Genomic DNA, 19,054 nt, shown 5'->3' with positions numbered 1-19,054 from the left:
TGCATTTTGATATTATATCACCGGCACACCACGCACCTTGTAGGCAGAGCCTGCATGTCCGTTATAACCAAAGAAAACTACAGCTAAAAGCGGCTCTGGGGTCCAAATTGGTTGTCCGTTATATGCGAGTCTGCTATATTCAATGATTTTCTGCATGTTTATAAAGGTGCACGGCCAGGACCAGCGGACCTCGTCCGCTATAGGCGAGGTTCCGTTATAAGCGAGTCCGTTATAACGAGATTATACTGTAATGAGAAACTTTCATGTTTGCTTCTTTATACAGAGTGGGGGTGGGACGAAGGCTGCAGGAAAATAAACAGCAAGCAACCTTTTGAGGAAATTGCTCCCAATTCTGTTGCCTCTTTCCATGTTTTTGAGATATCATGTCTAGTAAGAAGTATCTGAGGGAACCAGAAAGTGGCAAGCTAGGGATGAGGTGAGGAAACAATGGAAAGGGAGGGGAGGGGTCCATTAGGGGAGGGAGAGAAAGACAATGGAATTATGGAGGGGGAAGTGGGAACACTGGGGAATAAAAAGACAAGGGAACCCTAGAAGGGAGGGGCTGCATCAGGGGAGGAAGAGAAAGACAATGGAGGGAAAATGAGGACATGAGGGGGAGGAAGAGAAAATCAGCCAGTACTCAGTGTTGGCCACTCTCCAGCTACCAGGACTGAATATCTAATCGAATCTTCCATTTGTGAGTCACAAACCTATACAAGCTCAAAGAGGAAGAGGGAGAAGGATCAGGGGAGGGGGGCACGGAGAAACAAGGGGAGGGGTGCTGTACAGAAGCTGAGACAGTTGTCAAAAAGGTGGGTCTTCAGGTTTTTCCTGATTGCTTCCGGGAGGTCATTCCTGGTTTTTACACCCAGATAAGTTAGCCCAGAGTGGAAAATGTGCTTGTAGGGGAGGTAGGTTTAGTTGAATTCTGTGAAGGATTCTTCTTGATGTCGACCAAGCAGTAGAGAATAGTCAGATGAGGGGGGGGGGGGGGGGGTGCTGAAAAGTTCTCAGCCCAACCAAGCCACTTCCTCAATTCTGAGCATTATTTTGCCACTGTAGCTGAAAAGAGCGTTATCTTATTTCGTTCCCATTTGCAGAAACGAAATTCTGTGTTTTGACATTGTTTCAGATCATTGATTGAGCCACATTCACGTCATTCTCTTCTTGGTTGGCCTGAGAACTTTTCAGCATCCCCTGACAGTGTGACGAGTTTCAGTGTTTGGCAACCAGAGTTGAGATTGTGATGTCATAAAGCCTCATTCCACCAATAAGAGCCACCCTCATTAGTGATATCACAATGGCTTCATTGTCCTATACTTGACTCACGCTTTATTGCGTATGAGGGGGTGCTGAAAAGTTCTCTGCCCAACCAAGAAGAGAATGATGTGAATGTGGCTCAATCAATGATCTGGAAACAATGTCAAAACATAGAATTTCGTTTCTGCAAATGGGAACGAAATAAGATAACGCTCTTTTCAGCTACAGTGGCAAAATAATGCTCAGAATTGAGGAAGTGGCTTAGTTGTGCTGAGAACTTTTCAACACTCCCTCCTACTACTATGATACAACAGATATAGAACAGATACGTAAAATGCAAGGCCATATTTCAGCACCTGAATTAGAATTAGTCACAAAACAATGTATTAAAAAGAACAAAAAGTCAAAACATTGAAATACCAGACTTTTGAGCAAACTGTCCTACAGCTCAAAATTAATGCTGTTCGAGGCATCTTGCTACCCTGTTTCCCCGATGGTAAGACACTGTCTTATTTTTTTTGGAAGGCCAAAATATGCTCTAGGGCTTATTTTCGGGGGGATGCCTTATTTACCCATGAAGAAGACTACAGTACACAGTTATTGTTGAAAAAAAACAGAATTTTATTACGTTCGCGATAGGTACGTTTGCAATGCGTTCGTTGGAGGAAGAAAACGGTCGGCTGAAGAATCGGTCGGCCGAAAAATCGTACCGTGTATGGCCAGCTTTATCCATCATACCATATATTGTACCATTTAATGTCCCCAATGTTCTCCATCAGGGAAACACAGTAAAGAGATTATTCTGTAGTGCAGCATCAGAGGGGACTTGACAATGTGAAACCATTGTTTATATACCGTATGCATTTTAAACAGGCTTTATATACAGTAAGTGGTATTGCTCACAGCAAAAGAAACCTGTCTGCGTGTCTCACTTTTGGATGTTCTGGCCGTGAACAAACTCCTGCAGTCTCCGTTAGGGAGGGATGAGGGAAGCTGCCTGTGTTTCCTTGCGCGGAGTCACGTGCGCGCGCTGCAGTCCTGTCACTTCCTCCTCTTCACTTCATGACGAGGCGCGGCACGCAGCCATGGAGGCAAATACAGTAGACGGAGGGACCACACGGAGTCACCCACCGTACCACCCGATTCGGGTAAGCGCAGGTATCAGTGGGTGGCTTATTTGCGGGGGGGGGGGGGGGTGCCTTATTTTACATTTTTTTCTAAAAAGGGGGGGCTGTCTTATTTGATGGCCCTGCCTTATCATCGGGGAAACACGGTATTTATAGACCATAAAGAGACAATAACAAAACTCTACTTAAAAAAAGATCTAGCTGGTAAAATCATTTCCAATTTTTTTTTTTTTTTTAATCTAACATTTAAAAGATCAATATTCAGCCGGAGAGGTTGGCTTTCTATTAAACTCCAACTGCCTGTTGGTTACCTGGGAGGCGAGGGATGCAGGGGGGGTCTCGGAAGCGGAAGCTAGTGTGGAAGCCATATCTGCATTCCTTACATCCAAAGGGACCAAGTGAGGTATTACGATGGGTGTCCTAATCCGGGCACTCAGCTGATGCTGGGGCGAGAGAGCCACAGCGAGACACAGTGGGGTGGGGTGGAGAGTACTGGGGGAGATGGGGGTTGTGGAGAGGTGGTGGGGGGGTTTCCATTGGGTTCTGCCACTTAGTAACAGGTATAATCACTAGGGATGAGTGGGGGGAGGGAGGTGGAGAGTCCAGGGCCTCGGGGTGCCATGGGCAGAATTGGCAGGGGGGTCTGTAGATGTTAACCCTTAAGTGTTGATGCTTGTATTAATGTTGAGGAAGATGCCTCATTGTTTGTTGCTGTGAACCCTTCTATGCCATTATTTTGCTTACTCCAGGGGTGTCCAATGTCAGTCCTCGAGGGCCGCAATCCAGTCGGGTTTTCAGGATTTCCCCAATGAATATGCATGAGATCTATTAGCATACAATGAAAGCAGTGCATGCAAATAGACCTCATGTATATTCATTGGGGAAATCCTGAAAATCCGACTGGACTGCGGCCCTCGAGGACCGACATTGGACACCCCTGGCTTACTCTGTTTGCATCAATAAAAATTGTTTGAACCATAAACTCCAACTGCCTGGCTGAATGATATCTGGTTACTTTATTATTCATTTTTATCTTTATTATTTGCTGTTTGTGAAATTATGATTCAGTGTTATCTGGCTGGAGCTCTGGTATGAGATTGATTGCTTTATGACTGTTAATGCTTTGCCACTTCTATCATTTTGATTGCATGCCCCTTTCATCTAAACCAGGGGTCTCAAAGTCCCTCCTTGAGGGCTCGCAATCCAGTCGGGTTTTCAGGATTTCCCCAATGAATATGCATGAGATCTATGTGCATGCACTGCTTTCAATGCATATTCACTAGGGAAATCCTGAAAACCCGACTGGATTGTGGCCCTCAAGGAAGGACTTTGAGATCCCTGACAAACATACCGAACCAATTTTGATCACCTTAATGAAGTACAAAACATCTTTGGGTCTGAGAAAGAACTGAACACATGCAAAAAAACTCTGAAAAATGGTTGATGGTCCTGCATTGAAAGTGAGCTGATTTCATGTGTGTTTTTTGAAAACATCTGCACAGAACATTTACACATCCAGGGTGGGAGGGAGGGAGTTGGGAAAACATTATAATTATTATTTATTATATCTATTTTATTGGAATTATACATGTGGGTTTTATTTTCATTATTTAAGGGGAGGGGTGAAAATGTTTGTTTTTGAAATATTTGTATATTTAAAGTGCTTTTGTTTGATTTGAGTATGTTTAAATTCACTGTATTGCACTGTTAATAATTGAAAACTAATAAAGATTTATAACAAAACAAAAAAAAAAAAAAGAAAGAGCTGATTTCATATGTGTTTTTTGAAAACATGTGCACAGAACATTTAAAAGTGAACTTGGACACAAAGTCTGTCCTTCCTGGGGATTAAACAGGACATTAACTTGTTCTCCTCCACACCAACCAAACCAGAAATATTATTTAAAAGAAATCCACTATGCACAAAGATTATCATTAGCTATCAATAATTCAGTAGCTGTAATAACATGCTTGTGAATATTTAATTAGTAATTGGAATATTTTCCCTCTTTGAAAGGAAATGTACAGTCATAATTGTGCACCGCAGACGGACTTCACAGCGCCTTTACCGCAGACGCAGCGCTCAGGCTGCTGCAGAATTAGGGGCCTCACTATTCAAAAGTATAAACAGAGCTTAGGGCTTTAGAGATTGCAAATGTGGCTGTTTATTTTCCAGCTAAGGAGTTCAAAAGATCAGTGGTTTAGTACCACGGTTACTTCTGCGGTGGAATAAAATGCACGTCTCCCTCCATATTTGTGGGGGTTAGGGGCCCAATATGGAAAAATCACTGACCCACCCCCGCCTCCCAGACCTATCCGCTCTACTTGCTTTTAAAGCCTGATGGTCTAGTGGTGAAGTGGGGCAGGTAGAGCGATCCGGGCTGTCGGTTGGGAGCAGGGCAGGATTAATTCATCGAGGGCCCCTAGGCACACAGGTACACTGGGCCCCCTGCCCCACCCCACCCCAGGCGGAAACAGGAAGCTGCGTCAGAGGGAAGCTTTGGGCAAGCAGCACCGCTTGCACAATTACAGTTCCCGTTGCCTTTTTTACCCGCGTTGCTTGCTTCTCTTACTTTCCGTCGATGGGGGGGGGGGCCGCGTTGCCTATCGCCGTTTGGAAAAAACAATGTTGATGCCCTCCTTCATCGGGCCCCCCCCTGACCATTTCGGGCCCTATGGGTTAATCCTGCCCTGGTTGGGAGCGTGATTACGAATGAGGGCGATTTGTGAATCAGCCCCCTGGCCACGGATCCGATCCGATCCGATCCAATCCTTGGCCTTAGTGAATCTGGGCCAAAGTTCCCTTTTAGTTCTCTCACCACGTGTGCTGAAATCTGGGATTTTAGCATGCTTAGCCCAGATTTACTGTGGTGCTATTTTATTTATTTATTTAATTTTCTCCCAGGGGAGCTCAGAATGGTTTTACATGAATTTATTCAGGTACGAGCATTTTTCCCTGTCTGTCCCGGTGGGCTCACAATCTATCTCAGTGATTCCCAGCCCTGTACTTGAGGACCACCAGCCAGTCGGATTTTTGGGATTGCCCTAATGAATATGCATGAGAAAGATTTGCATATAATGGAGGTGACAGGTGTGCAAATCTGTATCCAGTACATACCCTGACACATAATATAGGTTTGATGGTACCTATAGAAGTTGGGAAAATTTACCTCCCCCTCTGCAATTGGCCTTTGTAAAGAAACCATAGCAATTCTTGCTGATTTCCCAAGCCAAATAAACTTTGTCAGAATACTATTTAATTTCTTATAAAAGGACCCCTGAAAATAAACTGGTAGCATACTCATTTGATAGCAAATCACAGGCAAAATCATCATTTTAACAGTCTGAACTCTCCCCCACCAAGACAGATGCATTGGGTTCCATTGCTCACACATCTCTGTGAAGATTTTTCATTTACCTTCATCGTTTCTTCCAATGTGTTTTGAATCCGAACTCCTAAATATTTAATCCCTTCATCTTTCCACATAAAGGAAAACGAATCAAATAATCCTTTTGACAATGAATATTTAATGGAAGAATCTCTGATTTATCCCAATTTATCTTATATCCTGATATTTTCCCAAACTTATTTATCAATTCCAATAAGTGTGGAATGGTAGATTCCGGATTCTTCAAATGAAGCAAAATATCATCTGTATATGCAGAAACTTTATATTCCCGACCTGAATAAGGAATACCCTGAATCTCCTTTGATTGTTGAATAGCCAATAAGAGTGGTTCTAATACAATATCAAACAACAAAGGAGACAACGGACACCCCTGTCTAACTCTCCTCCACAGACAAAAACATTCTGAAAAATTATTATTAATATATAATCTAGCAGTAGGGGGAGCTATACAAGGCTTGAATCATTTGTATAAATCCTGAACCAATCCCAAACCAGTCCATTGCCTGATACATAAAGGTCCACTCCACACGATCAAAGGCCAAATCCGCATGAGATAGATTTGCATACTTGTGGCTATCTTGAAAACCAGCCTGATTTGTTCCTGAGGATTGGATTAAGAAACATTGCTTTAGGACATTATACTGTATAGTTCCCTCCAAATTTAAGGCTCTCGCATCAAATTTTATTAAACTCAAGGGCACATCCTATGTAACACAGACTTCATTAATTGATGAGCAGAACTCCTTATAATCGTGTAGCATGTAGATTCCATAGCATGTACATTATAAAAAACCAACTCAATTTTCTGTAGCTCGTATTTGAAGAGTACCGTGTACATATCCTTGAAACCCGTTCTGGGCTCCTGGGGAGGATTTGCTAAAAAAAAAAAAAACATTAAAAAAATAAAATATTTGTCTGGATTTCCCTGATTATGTCTTCCTTTTTTCAGGACACGACCGGGAGTCCGGACGGCTTTTCAAAACCCAGCACTTTGTCCAGGTTTTGAAAAGCTTCCTCGAAATCGTGTCGGGCAGGAGGGTATCCGTGCATGCAATGAGAGCAGGTAGCAGGGGGTGGAGCTAGGGTGGAATTGGGGGCAGGGCTGGGGCATAATAAGGCGAGGCCTTGGCGGGTGGGCCTAGGGTCCGGATTTTAATAAAATCAAATCTGGTAACCCTAGTCCAGTAGTCTCAAACTCGCAGCCCGCCAGGTACTATTTTGAGGCCCTCGGTATGTTTATCATAATCACAAAAGTAAAATAAAAGTTTCTCGATCATATGTCTCTTTAGCTATAAATTACAATATTATTATTAAGACTTAACCAAAAGGAAAGATTTATAAACTATAAAGAATTTTACCTCATGCAAAATTGTCATTTCTTTAATATGACATTAACTATTTTTTTTCTGAGGCCCTCCAAGTTCTGACAAATTCAAAATGTGGCCCTGCAAAGGGTTTGCGTTTGAGACCAGTGCCCTAGTCCTACCACACAAGGAATTAGGAGGGAGGAGGTCAATTCTTTTTTAGGTAGGCAAACAAAATGATGGCATTCTGGAGTCTGCATGTCCCTGGGTCCTGTGTGACAGATAAGTCCGTCCGGCTCTGTCTTGTTCAGAGCTCTGCATGGTGAGTGTTGGGTTGGGACTGTTGTCAGAGTTACTAAGCCACATCAAACGTTGGCTAAGCAGAAGTTCAATAAGAAGGGAATAGAACAGGGGTCTCAAAGTCCCTTCTCAAGGGCCGCAATCCAGTTGGGTTTTCAGGATTTCCCCAATGAATATACATGAGATCCATGTGCATGCACTGCTTTCAATGCCTATTCATTGGGGAAATCCTGACTACCCGACTGGATTGCGGCCCTCAAGGAGGGACTTTGAGATCCCTCGAGTAGAAGTAGCATAAAAATCATTTCATTTAGGACTTAGAACCTGCCTTTCCAGTTGATGCACAAGAGTCAGCTTACTGTATAGCGCTATCTGTACCTGAGGCTGAGTTGCCCATGGTCAAAGGAAGGTCAGTGGGGAATGTGAGGTTTCAATGCTGACTTCCTTGACACTCAGCCCATTGCTCTAAACCACTTGGGTTTTCAGGATGTCCCCAGTGGATAGGCATGGGATCTATTTGCCTATAACAGAGGCAGTGCATGGAAACAGATCTCATGCATATTCCTTGACGACATCCTGAAAACCCAAGTGGATTGCGGCCCTCGAAGATCAAAGCTAGAAACCCCTCTACAGCTGAAGGAATAGACTCACCCAGTCCTGATTTTACTGTGTTGCAGACATGGGGATTTTTTTTAGTCCTGCTTTCTGTAGAAACTCCATGGATTTGATGAGCTTGTTGTTCTTATAAGATGGTACCAAGTTGGCAACGCGTCTGTCCTGTTTTTTCCCCATTACCTTCCTGAAATTCTACTTCTGATTTTAGAAAAGTAAAAGAAGGACTAGATCAGCCTGATAGTGGAAGTGGAGTGGACTGGCAGACGGAGCTGGGCTAGGAGCAGGATCAAAGGCCTTGAAAAGGTAGAGGGAGAGTCCTAAAAAGGGACTCTGAACCTAATCTTCAGACCCTCTGAAGTCCCCAGACCTGCTAATATTTATTGAGCCCATGGAGAGAGGCACAAATAATGATTTTCTTTCTACCTCGGGCCCCCTTCAGTTTGGCGTGAAAGAAGTCCTTTCATCCTCCAAGAAGCAATGTTAAAGAACCGGTTTTGTTTCGAAGGCAGAGCTAGCAATAATGCACTGGTGCCAGTTAACTGTCCTGTTTGCTAAGGGAGGATTTTCCAACCAGGCCACCTGCCTCTCCGAATCCTGTTTCATTTCCTGAAGGCATCAGCTGCCCTAGAGACAGATCTTATCAGGTTCTGCTTATCTCTTTTTGAAGGAAGATCATAAGTAGGGTTACCAGATGTCTGGTTTCTCTGGACATGTCCTCTTTTCGAGGTCTCTATCTGGCGTCGGGGTAGTTTTTTTTATTTTACTACTTTTGTCCAGGGAAATCTGGACCTCTGGTAACCCTATTCTTGGACCCTGGCCTGCCCCTCGTCAGGGTCCTGCAGGATTTCCACCACCCCTGGTGGCCAATCCGAGTCCCCACCTGCGTTGGTGCGCCCGTCGGGACCCCAGCCTCCATGGCCCAACAGTTTTCCAGACGCCAGCTGGGGTCCTCTCTGCTCTTCTCGGCCCCCTCCTAATCTTTGATGTGGCCCCACACATACTAGGCCTCCTCTCTAGTCTGGCTCCTCATTACCACGCATGGTCCAGAATGAGTGCACCTCTCTTCCCTTTCCCCAAAGGATGCCATGCAGAATCAACAAGCTGCCAAGAGAGAGATCAGCTGAAACCACCTGATCTGCCTGCCTCCTGCTACCACGGTCCTGCCAGCCCAGAGCAGCAATGCCACACTTACCCATGGCAGGACTCCAGGTGGGTTTAAAATGTATTTATTTTTGACTGGTTACAGAAGAATGGGAGGAGAGAGAGGGAAGGATGGGAGATAAAAAGGGGACCCTGGATGGAATGATGGGGGGACAGAGAGGGGGGTCATACTAATTGGAAGGATTGGGAAGAAAAATGGGACCCTGAATATAAAAGTGATAGAGCGGGGATACTGGATGGAAGGATGGGGAGAGAGGGGAGCCGCTGGATGAAATGATGAGGGAGAGGAAGGGGGACATGCTAACTAGAAAGGCGAGGGGTCTGCAGGAATCCTCATTTGTTAACTTCTGCGGATCTCAAGGATCCTACTGGAGGGGGGTAAAATGAGGATAAGTAGGGTGAACAGGATCCGTGAGGTCCGCAGAAGTTAACAAATGAGGATCCCTGTGGACCCCATGCCAAGGCCGCTTTCTTGTGCTTTTAGTTCTGTGGGGTCCGTCCGTGAGATCCTCTTTTTAACTTCTACTTTTGCTGGCTTCTTTTCTGCTTGTGGTCAGGGGTGTTCATATCATTGCTTCACATCCAGATATTCCAGACCCACCATACTCCTTAAACATCCTCACCACTTCATCGATCAAAACTGGAGAAACTCCTGTGAAGTGGAAGCTGATTTTCATCTAATGCAATCATAGAAAACATAGAAACATAGAAGATGACGGCAGAAAAGGGCTACAGCCCATCAAGTCTGCCCACTCTGCTTACCCACCCCCTGTCTATGCCCTAATGACCCAATTTCCTTATCTTGACCCTCGTAGGGATCCCACATGGGTATCCCATTTATTCTTAAAGTCTGGCACGCTGTCTGCCTCGATCACCTGCACTGGAAGCTTGTTCCATTGATCAACCACTCTCTCTGTGAAGAAATACTTTCTGGTGTCGCCATGAAATTTTCCGCCCCTGAGTTTGAGCGGGTGCCCTCTTGTGGCCGAGGGTCCCTTGAGAAAGAAAATATCATCTTCCACTTCGACACGTCCCGTGAGGTACTTAAATGTTTCGATCATGTCTCCCCTCTTCCTACGTTCCTCAAGAGTGTAGAGCTGCAATTTGTTCAGTCTCTCTTCGTACGAGAGACCCTTGAGCCCCGAGATCATCCTGGTGGCCGTCCGTTGAACCGATTCAATTCTGCGCACATCTTTACTGTAATGTGGCCTCCAGAATTGCACACAGTACTCCAGATGAGGTCTCACCATGGCCCTGTACAACGGCATTATGACTTCAGGCTTTCGGCTGACGAAACTTCTATTGATACAACCCAATATCTGCCTTGCCTTAGATGAAGCCTTCTCCACTTGATTGGCAGTTTTCATGTCTGCACTGATGATTACTCCTAAATCTCGTTCTGCTGAAGTCCTAGTTAAAGTTTCTCCGTTCAAGAAGTACGTCCTGCATGGATTTCCGCTTCCGAGGTGCATGACCTTACATTTCTTAGCATTGAAGCCTAGCTGCCAGGTTGAGGACCAACTTTCCAATGTAAGCAGGTCCTGCGCCATATAATTCTGTAAACTGCATTCACTTACTATATTACATAGTTTGGCGTCATCGGCGAATAGTGTTATTTTACCTTGGCGGCCCTTAGGTAGGTAAAATAGTGTTATTTTACCACATGGCAGCCCTTAGGTCAAAGACCAGCGCCCTAACTGAGACTAGCCTTACCTGCGTACGTTCCGGTTCAGCAGGAACTTAGCCAACCTTTTCTTGAATCCCTGGAGGGTGTTTTCCCCTATAACAGCCTCCGGGAGAGCGTTCCAGATTTCTACCACTCTTTGGGTTTGTACGGAATCTATCCCCTTTCAACTTTAGAGAGTACCCATCCCTTCTCTTACCTGAACACTCTTCCCCTTTTGTCTTTTCTACCCATCCTCCAGCCATCTCCTCAGGCTGCCCTGGTTCCTGCATGTTTGCAAACAGCATGCTCTCTCACAGCCACAGTTGCAACCAGCAGCCATGTAGAATGCCACCCGCCTCTCTCAATTTTATATATTATACACAGAGAAATTGCTCAGGAATTTTCTTTTCACCGAAAAAAAAGCCTTGCTTCATGTGCTTTGTGTATACGCTTCGGGCTAATGAACCCTGGATGTGTTTGGGAGGGAGCTGCCCCCTACGGGCCATACTAGGAAAATAACACGGCTCTCCACCCCACTGTAAGCACATCATCCCAGCTTCCCTGCAGCTTTGGTGATTCATCCTTAGCCACCTCCCCTGCAGCATTTCTCATGCAGCTTGTCAGGCAGGTGGGAGCTCAGAGACAGAGCAGGCAGATTCTTGGAATAAAAGGGAGGCCTTAGTACAACCTAATGACTCATAGAAATATAAGAAAAGGGCAGAGAGGGAGGTAAAGTGCACAGAGCAGCAAGTGCAACCCTGGTTGTCTTTTCAGATAGACTGGGTAGGCCGACTTGGTCTTCATCTGCCGTCATTTACTATGTCAAAAATCACAAGAAAGAGCAGATACACTCAACCTGTATCACAATGTTGCGTGACTAAAAATAGACAGATCAAAAAATAGTGAATTAGTCACTCTGTAGTCCTCAAAGTAAAACTTGAGGAAGTATCCTTCAACCGCTGTTGGAACTAGTGCTCAGAGACATGAAGGCAGGTGTAACCGCCTCACCACCCAATCATTGCATTGCCACTGGTTCCGACGTGACACGTTTCGATTCTGCTTCAGGGAACCGACATTGACGGCTGTTACAGCATTAAGAAGAAGTCAATTCAATGGCGAAAATGTGATTGTTTGACGTTGCATGAGACTTCATTACCCTGCGTTTTGAGGTGATACAGCAGTGCAATGTCGGTTCCCTGAAGCAGTATCGAAACGTGTCACGTCGGAACCAGTGGCAATGCAATGATTGGGTGGTGAGGCGGTTACACCTGCCTTCATGTCTCTGAGCATTAGTTCCAACAGCGGTTGAAGGATACTTCCTCAAGTTTTCCTCTGAGGATTATAGAGTGACTAAGTCATTTACTATGTTACAAGGAAGTCAATACTCAGTGTGGTTTAAGCGGGTAATAGAGGCTCCAGGATGCTTAAAGCAGGCTGAGTGGGCCAGTCGTCTTTATTCAGCAAGACTTACCAAAGCAATGTTGCTATTAGCTCTAGCTGCACAGCTGGAATTTAGGTAGGTGCCAGGGTGGTCTGAAGGCGGAATCAAACAGAAACTGGCAGTCATGTGGGCACACATTTAAGCAACAAGATAGGGCAGCAGAAAAGGCGGTCCTTATTTTGGCCGCTTAGTTGTGCTGAGTGCAGAGTTAATATTGGCCAGTACCCATAAAACTTCCCAGTGGCCCTTGCTGCCAATTCTTCCCCCACTTCAATCCTGCCTGATCTGACCCTCCCCACAAGTTCAGATACTCTCCCCTGATCCAGATCCCCCCCCCCACCTCCGATCCCCCGTCTAACTCCCCCTGCTTCCAAGCTCTGGCCACATCTCCCTCCCCAGACTCCCACCGCTGAGACTTACCTGGAAGAGATCCCTGATAGTCTAGTAGGACAGAGCAACAATGAGAAAAACATGCAAGCCACTTCTCTAAGGATGCATTGTAACCCAAAAGTATTAATGGTAAAAAAAAAATCTGATAGAGCTACTCCATTGTTGAAAACCTTTATTGGCGCCTAATAGCAGTTTGCAGCCAATTAAAATTATGCACATTAATACGTGAGATATTATATGGTCATTCTCTGAAATATTTGTTAAGCATCATAGTATATGTCAAATAATTGCTCTCTCCGATCGTTCACTTAAAGGAGTAAAATCTAATCTATTCATTCAGCAGGTTTTTTTTTCAACCTGTTCAATGTTGGAACCCCCTTCTAATGGAATTAAGAATGATCTCAAGTGAATCTGTTTCAAGAACATCTGATCCAACTACATTCATTTGTTACAGGTAATAATTTGTTATGTTATGCATTCTGCTGGAATCGGCCAGCTGTTGATATTGTAATCCACACTGATCCTAATTTATTTATTTTTAATTTTATTTTAAAAATGTCTATACTGTTTAAAACCTAAATGGTTTACATAATGTTACACTTTTCCCTCCATATTTGCGGGGGTTAGGGGCAGAGCCGGCCCGCGAATATGGAAAATTCACAAATAACTTTTGGGCCGACCTACCCTCGCCTCCCTAATGCCTCCCTCCTGTGTCTCTGGCCGTGCAAGGATCTTACCTGGTGGTTTAGCAGTGACGTGGGGCAGGAGCGATCTTCCTACACTCCTACCCTATACAGAGCCGTCATCAAAAATGGCTGCCGTGAGTTCCCGTTGTAGTCTCGTGAGACCACGGGAAGTCACAGCAGCCATTTTTGATGACGGCTCTGCATGGGGCAGGAGTTTAGGAAGATCGCTCCTGCCACCAGGTAAGGTCTGTGCACGGCCAGGAGGTTGGTGTGCAGCATGGAGCACGAAGTTGCCACTGGAGCTGCGTCCACGGCTGAGGGTTGGCTGCTCACCTCCGATCGCCTCCTCCTCCTTGCCCCGATCCAAGTCCCGGGGCCGGTTCTGGTTGATGCGGGCTGCATCTGAGTGAGGGGCCGGGCCAAAAAACCGCGAATATTCAAAACCGCGAATGCTGAAACCGTGAATATGGAGGGAGGAATGTACACACATAATTTTATGAAACAAATAACAGCCAAGCATAAACAAATAATCCTCAGAAAATCAGCAGTCAAAGCTTGAAGGCCAAAAAGGACTTCTACAAACAATCATAAGAAAGTTTTCAGAGGTCTGCAGTCATGAGGGATCAATATCTAGAAAAAGGCATTTACAAATACAGTAACTGCATTTTAAGTAATTTCCTGAAATTGCCTTTTTCACCGTATTTTCGTAATTGATTCACGAGTGAGTTCCACAATTTAACCCTTGCACAACAGAAACTCATTGTGCTGGTCTCCGCGTATTTTGGATTGACATTTGCCTTTAATAAAGCTGAGTTTTCAGAGCGCAGAGATCTATTCGGTAAGTAACTGGTCATCTTACTCTTAAATAATTCAGGTATGATGCCATACAGGAATCGATGACAAATCATTACTGCTTTACACTGAATTCTAACAACAACTGGCAGCCAATGTAATTGTTGGAGGTAGGGTGAAATTTGAACATATATTGACATCCCCGTTATCAATCTGGCTGCTGCGTTTTGCGCAACTTGCAATGCTGAATATAAATTCAGTTGTAATTGTAATCATAATATTAGGAGTCGTAAATTCATTTGTGATCTCATCAAGATGGTTCAAACTGTCAAAAGAAGATGATTCAACAGGATCAACTGGATGTTATCAGCATAAAACAGAGCCTCCAGTTCTAGATCATGAATTAAACCAGCCAGGGGTGATAAATATATATTAAAAAGAACCAGAGCCTGAAACAGGCCACTGCAAAACACCACATGGTAGATGATAGATTGAAGAAGTCTTGTTACTCGTCTACCCAAAAAGCCCGCCACTCTAAATAAGAGTAGAACAAATTCAAAGCAATCTCAGCAAGGCCAATTTCCTGGAACCTAGAATACAAATGTATTTATTTTAGAAATTTATGAATCACTTGAATCCTCAGGCGACGTACAAAACCTTGACATCCACAATTTCAAACACAAACATTGTAAATCAATCTTCCCCACAAAATTTCCTTACTAGAGAATTTTTTTAATCTAAAACAAATAATAACCACACAGTTAGAGAAAGGCACTGAGGAAGAATCAGGAGTAAGACCTTCATGAAAATGTAAGTGAAGACCTCTGAGACCCCAAAAAGTTATATTTTGAAGAGAGACATTGTACCATTAAATTCTAGTTTCTGAACAATTATATCTTTCCCTGTCAGCAAGAAATAATATGCTCTGTAAGAGATTCATCTTTGCCCCATAAAGCTGGCAAGCATCTGCTGACAATTACAATATTGGTTTTCTGCTGACGGTAACAGCCTTGGATATTTTAGGACTTTCCGGAAGACGACGAACCCAAAACAAGAACAAGATAAGCCCAGGCACATTATTGAAGGACAAGATTTCCTACCAGAGATTATCAGAAATGCTGACAATCAACAATCAAGCTCAGGATGGAGGGGGCCTACTCTCAGAAATTATTGAACTTAGTATTAAGAATGGATTGTCAGGGAAATAGAAAGGTCAGTTTTGACACTAGATGACATCATGTTTCAATATGGCTCCGAGATAAAAATGCAGACTATACAATTAGTAGATATGACAGATGTGTCAACCCAATAGAAAGTGAGTATGTAATCTATAACCAGGCTAGGCTACTAAACTAAAAGTATATAAGTGGCATACCGGCTGGCTTAATTTTAGGATGGATTCATGACAGGAGATGGCCACTCTGTGTGCCACTCTGTGTTATCCATTGGTTCAATGTGCTGTACTTTGTTGTTTCATGAAAGCTGACTTTTGTCTATTGCTAATAAACCAATATTATATACAACAATTGGGTTGTTGTGAGGTCAGTTTTATGGGAAGGTTTGCAGCCTCTTTCTTAGCGTCCACAAACAATTGTGTTTTTAACAATTTCTTGAAAGACATATGATCTTTGCATAATCTCATTATACCTGGAATTGAATTCCAGAGATTCTTACATAGCAAATCCCATTTTCTTTTAAACTGATGAGCGACATCCCCCTCTCAGATCTTCTTCACCCAGAGAGTGGTAGAAAACTGGAACGCTCTTCCGGAGTCTGTCATAGGGGAAAACACCCTCCAGGAATTCAAGACAAAGTTAAACAAGTTCCTGCTGAACCGGAACGGACGCAGGTAGGGTTAGTCTCAGTTAGGGCACTGGTCTTTGACCAGAGGCCCGCCGCATGAGCGGACTGTTGGGCATGATGGACCACAGGTCTCACGCAGCAGCGTGATGTTCTTAAACATCTTGCAGGTTGATAAATAAAATGATTCACTAAATCAAATGCTGAAGTAACATCTAGTTAAATAAGAAAGAGGTATTTTCTTCCATCAAAGTGAACCTGGATCTCATTATACAATGCAATTAGTGGCATGTACTGTGAGAAACATAGAAACATAGAAACATAGAAATAGACGGCAGATAAGGGCCAAGGCCCATCCAGTCTGCCCAACCTAATGTCCCTCCCCTACCATTGCCCTGTGAATAGATCCCTCCTCTTCCTTTTCCCTGTGAATAGATCCCACGTGACGATCCCATCTAGCCTTAAAATCAGGCACGCTGCTGGCCTCGATCACATGTAGTGGAAGACTATTCCAGCGATCAACCACCCTTTCTGTGAAAAAGAATTTCCTGGTGTCAGCTCGTAGTTTCCCTCCCCTAATTTTCCACGGATGCCCTCTTGTTGTCGTGGGACCCTTGAAGAGGAAGATATCTTCCTCCGTCTCTATGCGGCCCGAGAGATACTTGAACGTCTCGATCATGTCCCCCCTCTCTCTGCGCTCCTCGAGTGAGTATAGCTGCAATTTGTTTAACCGTTCCTCGTATGGGAGATCCTTGAGTCCTGAGACCATCCGAGTGGCCATTCTCTGAACCGACTCCAGTCTCAGCACATCCTTGCGATAATGCGGTCTCCAGAATTGCACACAGTATTCCAGGTGGGGCCTCACCATGGATCTATACAATGGCATAATGACTTCCGGCTTTCGGCTGACAAAGCCTCTGCGTATGCAACCTATGACTTGTCTTGCTTTGGATGACCTAAAATTTGACTGTCTTGGATAAAGAACATTGGTTTTGTCTATGAAATCAAATAATTGACCATGAACAATCTTTTCTATGAGTTTTGAAATAAAAGGAAGATTTGGAACTGGTTGATAATTCCCTAAAACAGTTCCAGAGATGGGTTTTTCAGCTGAAGATGAATTTTTGCCTTTCCATAGAGCAGGATCAATACTAGCTGGTGTAGTTGAGGAAGATGCCCCTCTAATTTTTCAGGACAGTGCTCATAGGGTTTTGGAGATGACTCCTGTGGCTGACAGACAGGCATGGAGCCCTCACAGACACAGGAAAAGTTTTAGTTAGGTGCCATCGACCCATGTTCAAGTTCTAGCGACTTGATGAATTACAGATCTAAAAAGAGATTGGTTTTGTGCTGGTCCAGTAAGGTCCAGCATCATCCCCACAGTTGTTTTCAACGTGTCCAGCCATCCGATTGCAGGTTACCCTCTTTGCCTGGTTCCTTCGATCTCCCCAAACATGATGTCCACCAATGATCTTTCTCTTCTGACAGTATGACCAAAATAAGAAAGTTGTAACGTCATCTTTTGGGCTTCAAGTGACATAGTTGGTTTGATCTCTTCTAGAATCGATTTGTTAGTTCTTCTGGTGGTCCACGGCACACATAAAATCCTTTTCCAGCACCAAAGCTCGGATGAGTCACTCTTCTTTCCCTGGTGCCCAGCTTTCGCATCCGTAATTGACCACTGAGAAAAAGAGTGCGCAGACAAGTCTGTTCTTCGTTTGGAGCACAGGTGTCAAAGTCGGTCCTCAAGGGCCGCAATCCAGTCGGGTTTTCAGGATTTCCCCAATGAATATGCATGAGATCTATTAGCATACAATGAAATCAGTACATGCAAATAGATCTCATGCATATTCATTGGGGAAATCCTGAAAACCCGACTGGATTGCGGCCCTCGAGGAGGGACTTTGACACTCCTGGTTTGGAGTGTTATTTCCTTGCCTTTGAATATTTTGTCGAAAGTTTTCATTGCAGAGCGACCAAGAGCAAAGTGTAGTGGAAGAAGAAAGAAAAGGACAACGAGAAAAAAGCTTTCTTATTGAACCAGGAATCAAAATAGCACAGTCTTACTGCTGTCACAGATTCAGACTCAAACTGGGCAGCAGTCACAATGACAATTATGATTTACGTTTTATTTAAAAGCTTTAAAAAAATATTTAAAAGCCCAGCATTATCGGATCAGGGCGGTTTTCAGTTTCCAAAACACCAAGGCCCTGTTTTACTAAGGTGTGCTAACCGATTAACGCGCGCTAAATGCTAACGCATGCGTGCTAGTCTATGGACCCGTTAGCATTTAGCGCGCCCTAATCGATTAGCGCCACCTTAGTAAAACAGGGCGTAAGTTTAAAAGAACTCCATTTAAATACCGTAATAGGAAAAGCCTAATTGCATGCAGAAAGACAGATATTCAACCAAAAATCCGAACACGTCAACATTCTTTATCTATGACCAGGATTAGTGGCGCAGTAAGAGGGAGCGGGGGGGGGGGGGCATCCTAGACGCATCTTAGTGGCAGCGCCAGCACCTGACCTCCTCTCCACCCCCGCCACACGCGTGTCTTCACTCCCCCTCTAGCTCTAGCTCTTCGCCAGTGCGAACAGCAACTCCAACCTGCTGCTCGCGCCGGCATCAGCTCTCCCTCTGACATCACGCTCGGATCCCGCACCTAGGAAGTGACGTCAAAGGGAGAGCCGATGCCAATGCAGGCAGCAAGGTGGTGATGCTGCTCGCGCCGGGAAAGTTAAAGAGGTATGGGGAAGGGAAGGAGCGCTCATGAGTGGCGGGGAGGGGGGGGGAGGAAAAAGGGGGGGGGCAGAGAAGAGGTGCCTCTCACCATCGCTATGCCACTGATCCTATCTAAGTGCAATGTTTTTCCTCACTTCTGTTTCTTCTCGTGAAATTCATGAGCATCTGCGGTCTGGCCGCTCTTTGCTTCCCTGGGACTCTCCCATGGACACTGCAGTCCAACCAACACTCAGGGAGGATTCCCTCACTTGGAGCCTCTCTGTTGGGGTCTGTTTTCCGGAGACTTCTTCCTCAGTGGCCTCCCTGATCTGGTTTAACCACCACTCCTTGAGCTCCGCCCCTCTGACTCAGCAGGTTAGT

At 44.6% G+C, this 19,054-nt stretch overlaps 1 protein-coding gene across 2 annotated transcripts; it reads left to right on the top strand.

The window, feature by feature from the left end:
• The first annotated feature begins 8,677 nt into the window (after positions 1–8,677).
• LOC117361949 lies at positions 8,678–15,655 on the top strand. 2 transcript variants are annotated; one of them, XM_033947585.1, is made up of 3 exons: positions 8,678–9,225; positions 13,018–13,128; positions 15,176–15,655. In XM_033947585.1, the coding sequence occupies exons 1-3, from the start codon at positions 8,708–8,710 to the stop codon at positions 15,324–15,326; spliced, it is 780 nt and encodes a 259-aa protein (XP_033803476.1). In that variant the 5' UTR covers positions 8,678–8,707; the 3' UTR covers positions 15,327–15,655. The 2 variants fall into 2 exon arrangements, with proteins under 2 accessions (XP_033803476.1, XP_033803475.1); XM_033947584.1 differs by having other exon boundaries at positions 13,015–13,128.
• Positions 15,656–19,054: the final 3,399 nt, after the last annotated feature.

Source organism: Geotrypetes seraphini, chromosome 6, assembly GCF_902459505.1.
Source record: "Geotrypetes seraphini chromosome 6, aGeoSer1.1, whole genome shotgun sequence".
NCBI lineage: Eukaryota > Metazoa > Chordata > Amphibia > Gymnophiona > Dermophiidae > Geotrypetes > Geotrypetes seraphini.
Note: the sequence above shows the minus strand (reverse complement) of the source record. Positions and strands in the feature narration are given on the sequence as shown.

Bases quoted from the DNA above. Each gene is read 5' to 3' on its own strand.
- LOC117361949 (XM_033947584.1), top strand. From the start codon at position 8,708: ATGTCTGGTTTCTCTGGACATGTCCTCTTTTCGAGGTCTCTATCTGGC. The intron at 9,226-13,014 runs GTGGGTTTAAAA...CTATTCATTCAG, and splicing joins TACCCATGGCAGGACTCCAG to CAGGTTTTTTTTTCAACCTG. The intron at 13,129-15,175 runs GTAATAATTTGT...TGGATATTTTAG, and splicing joins ACTACATTCATTTGTTACAG to GACTTTCCGGAAGACGACGA.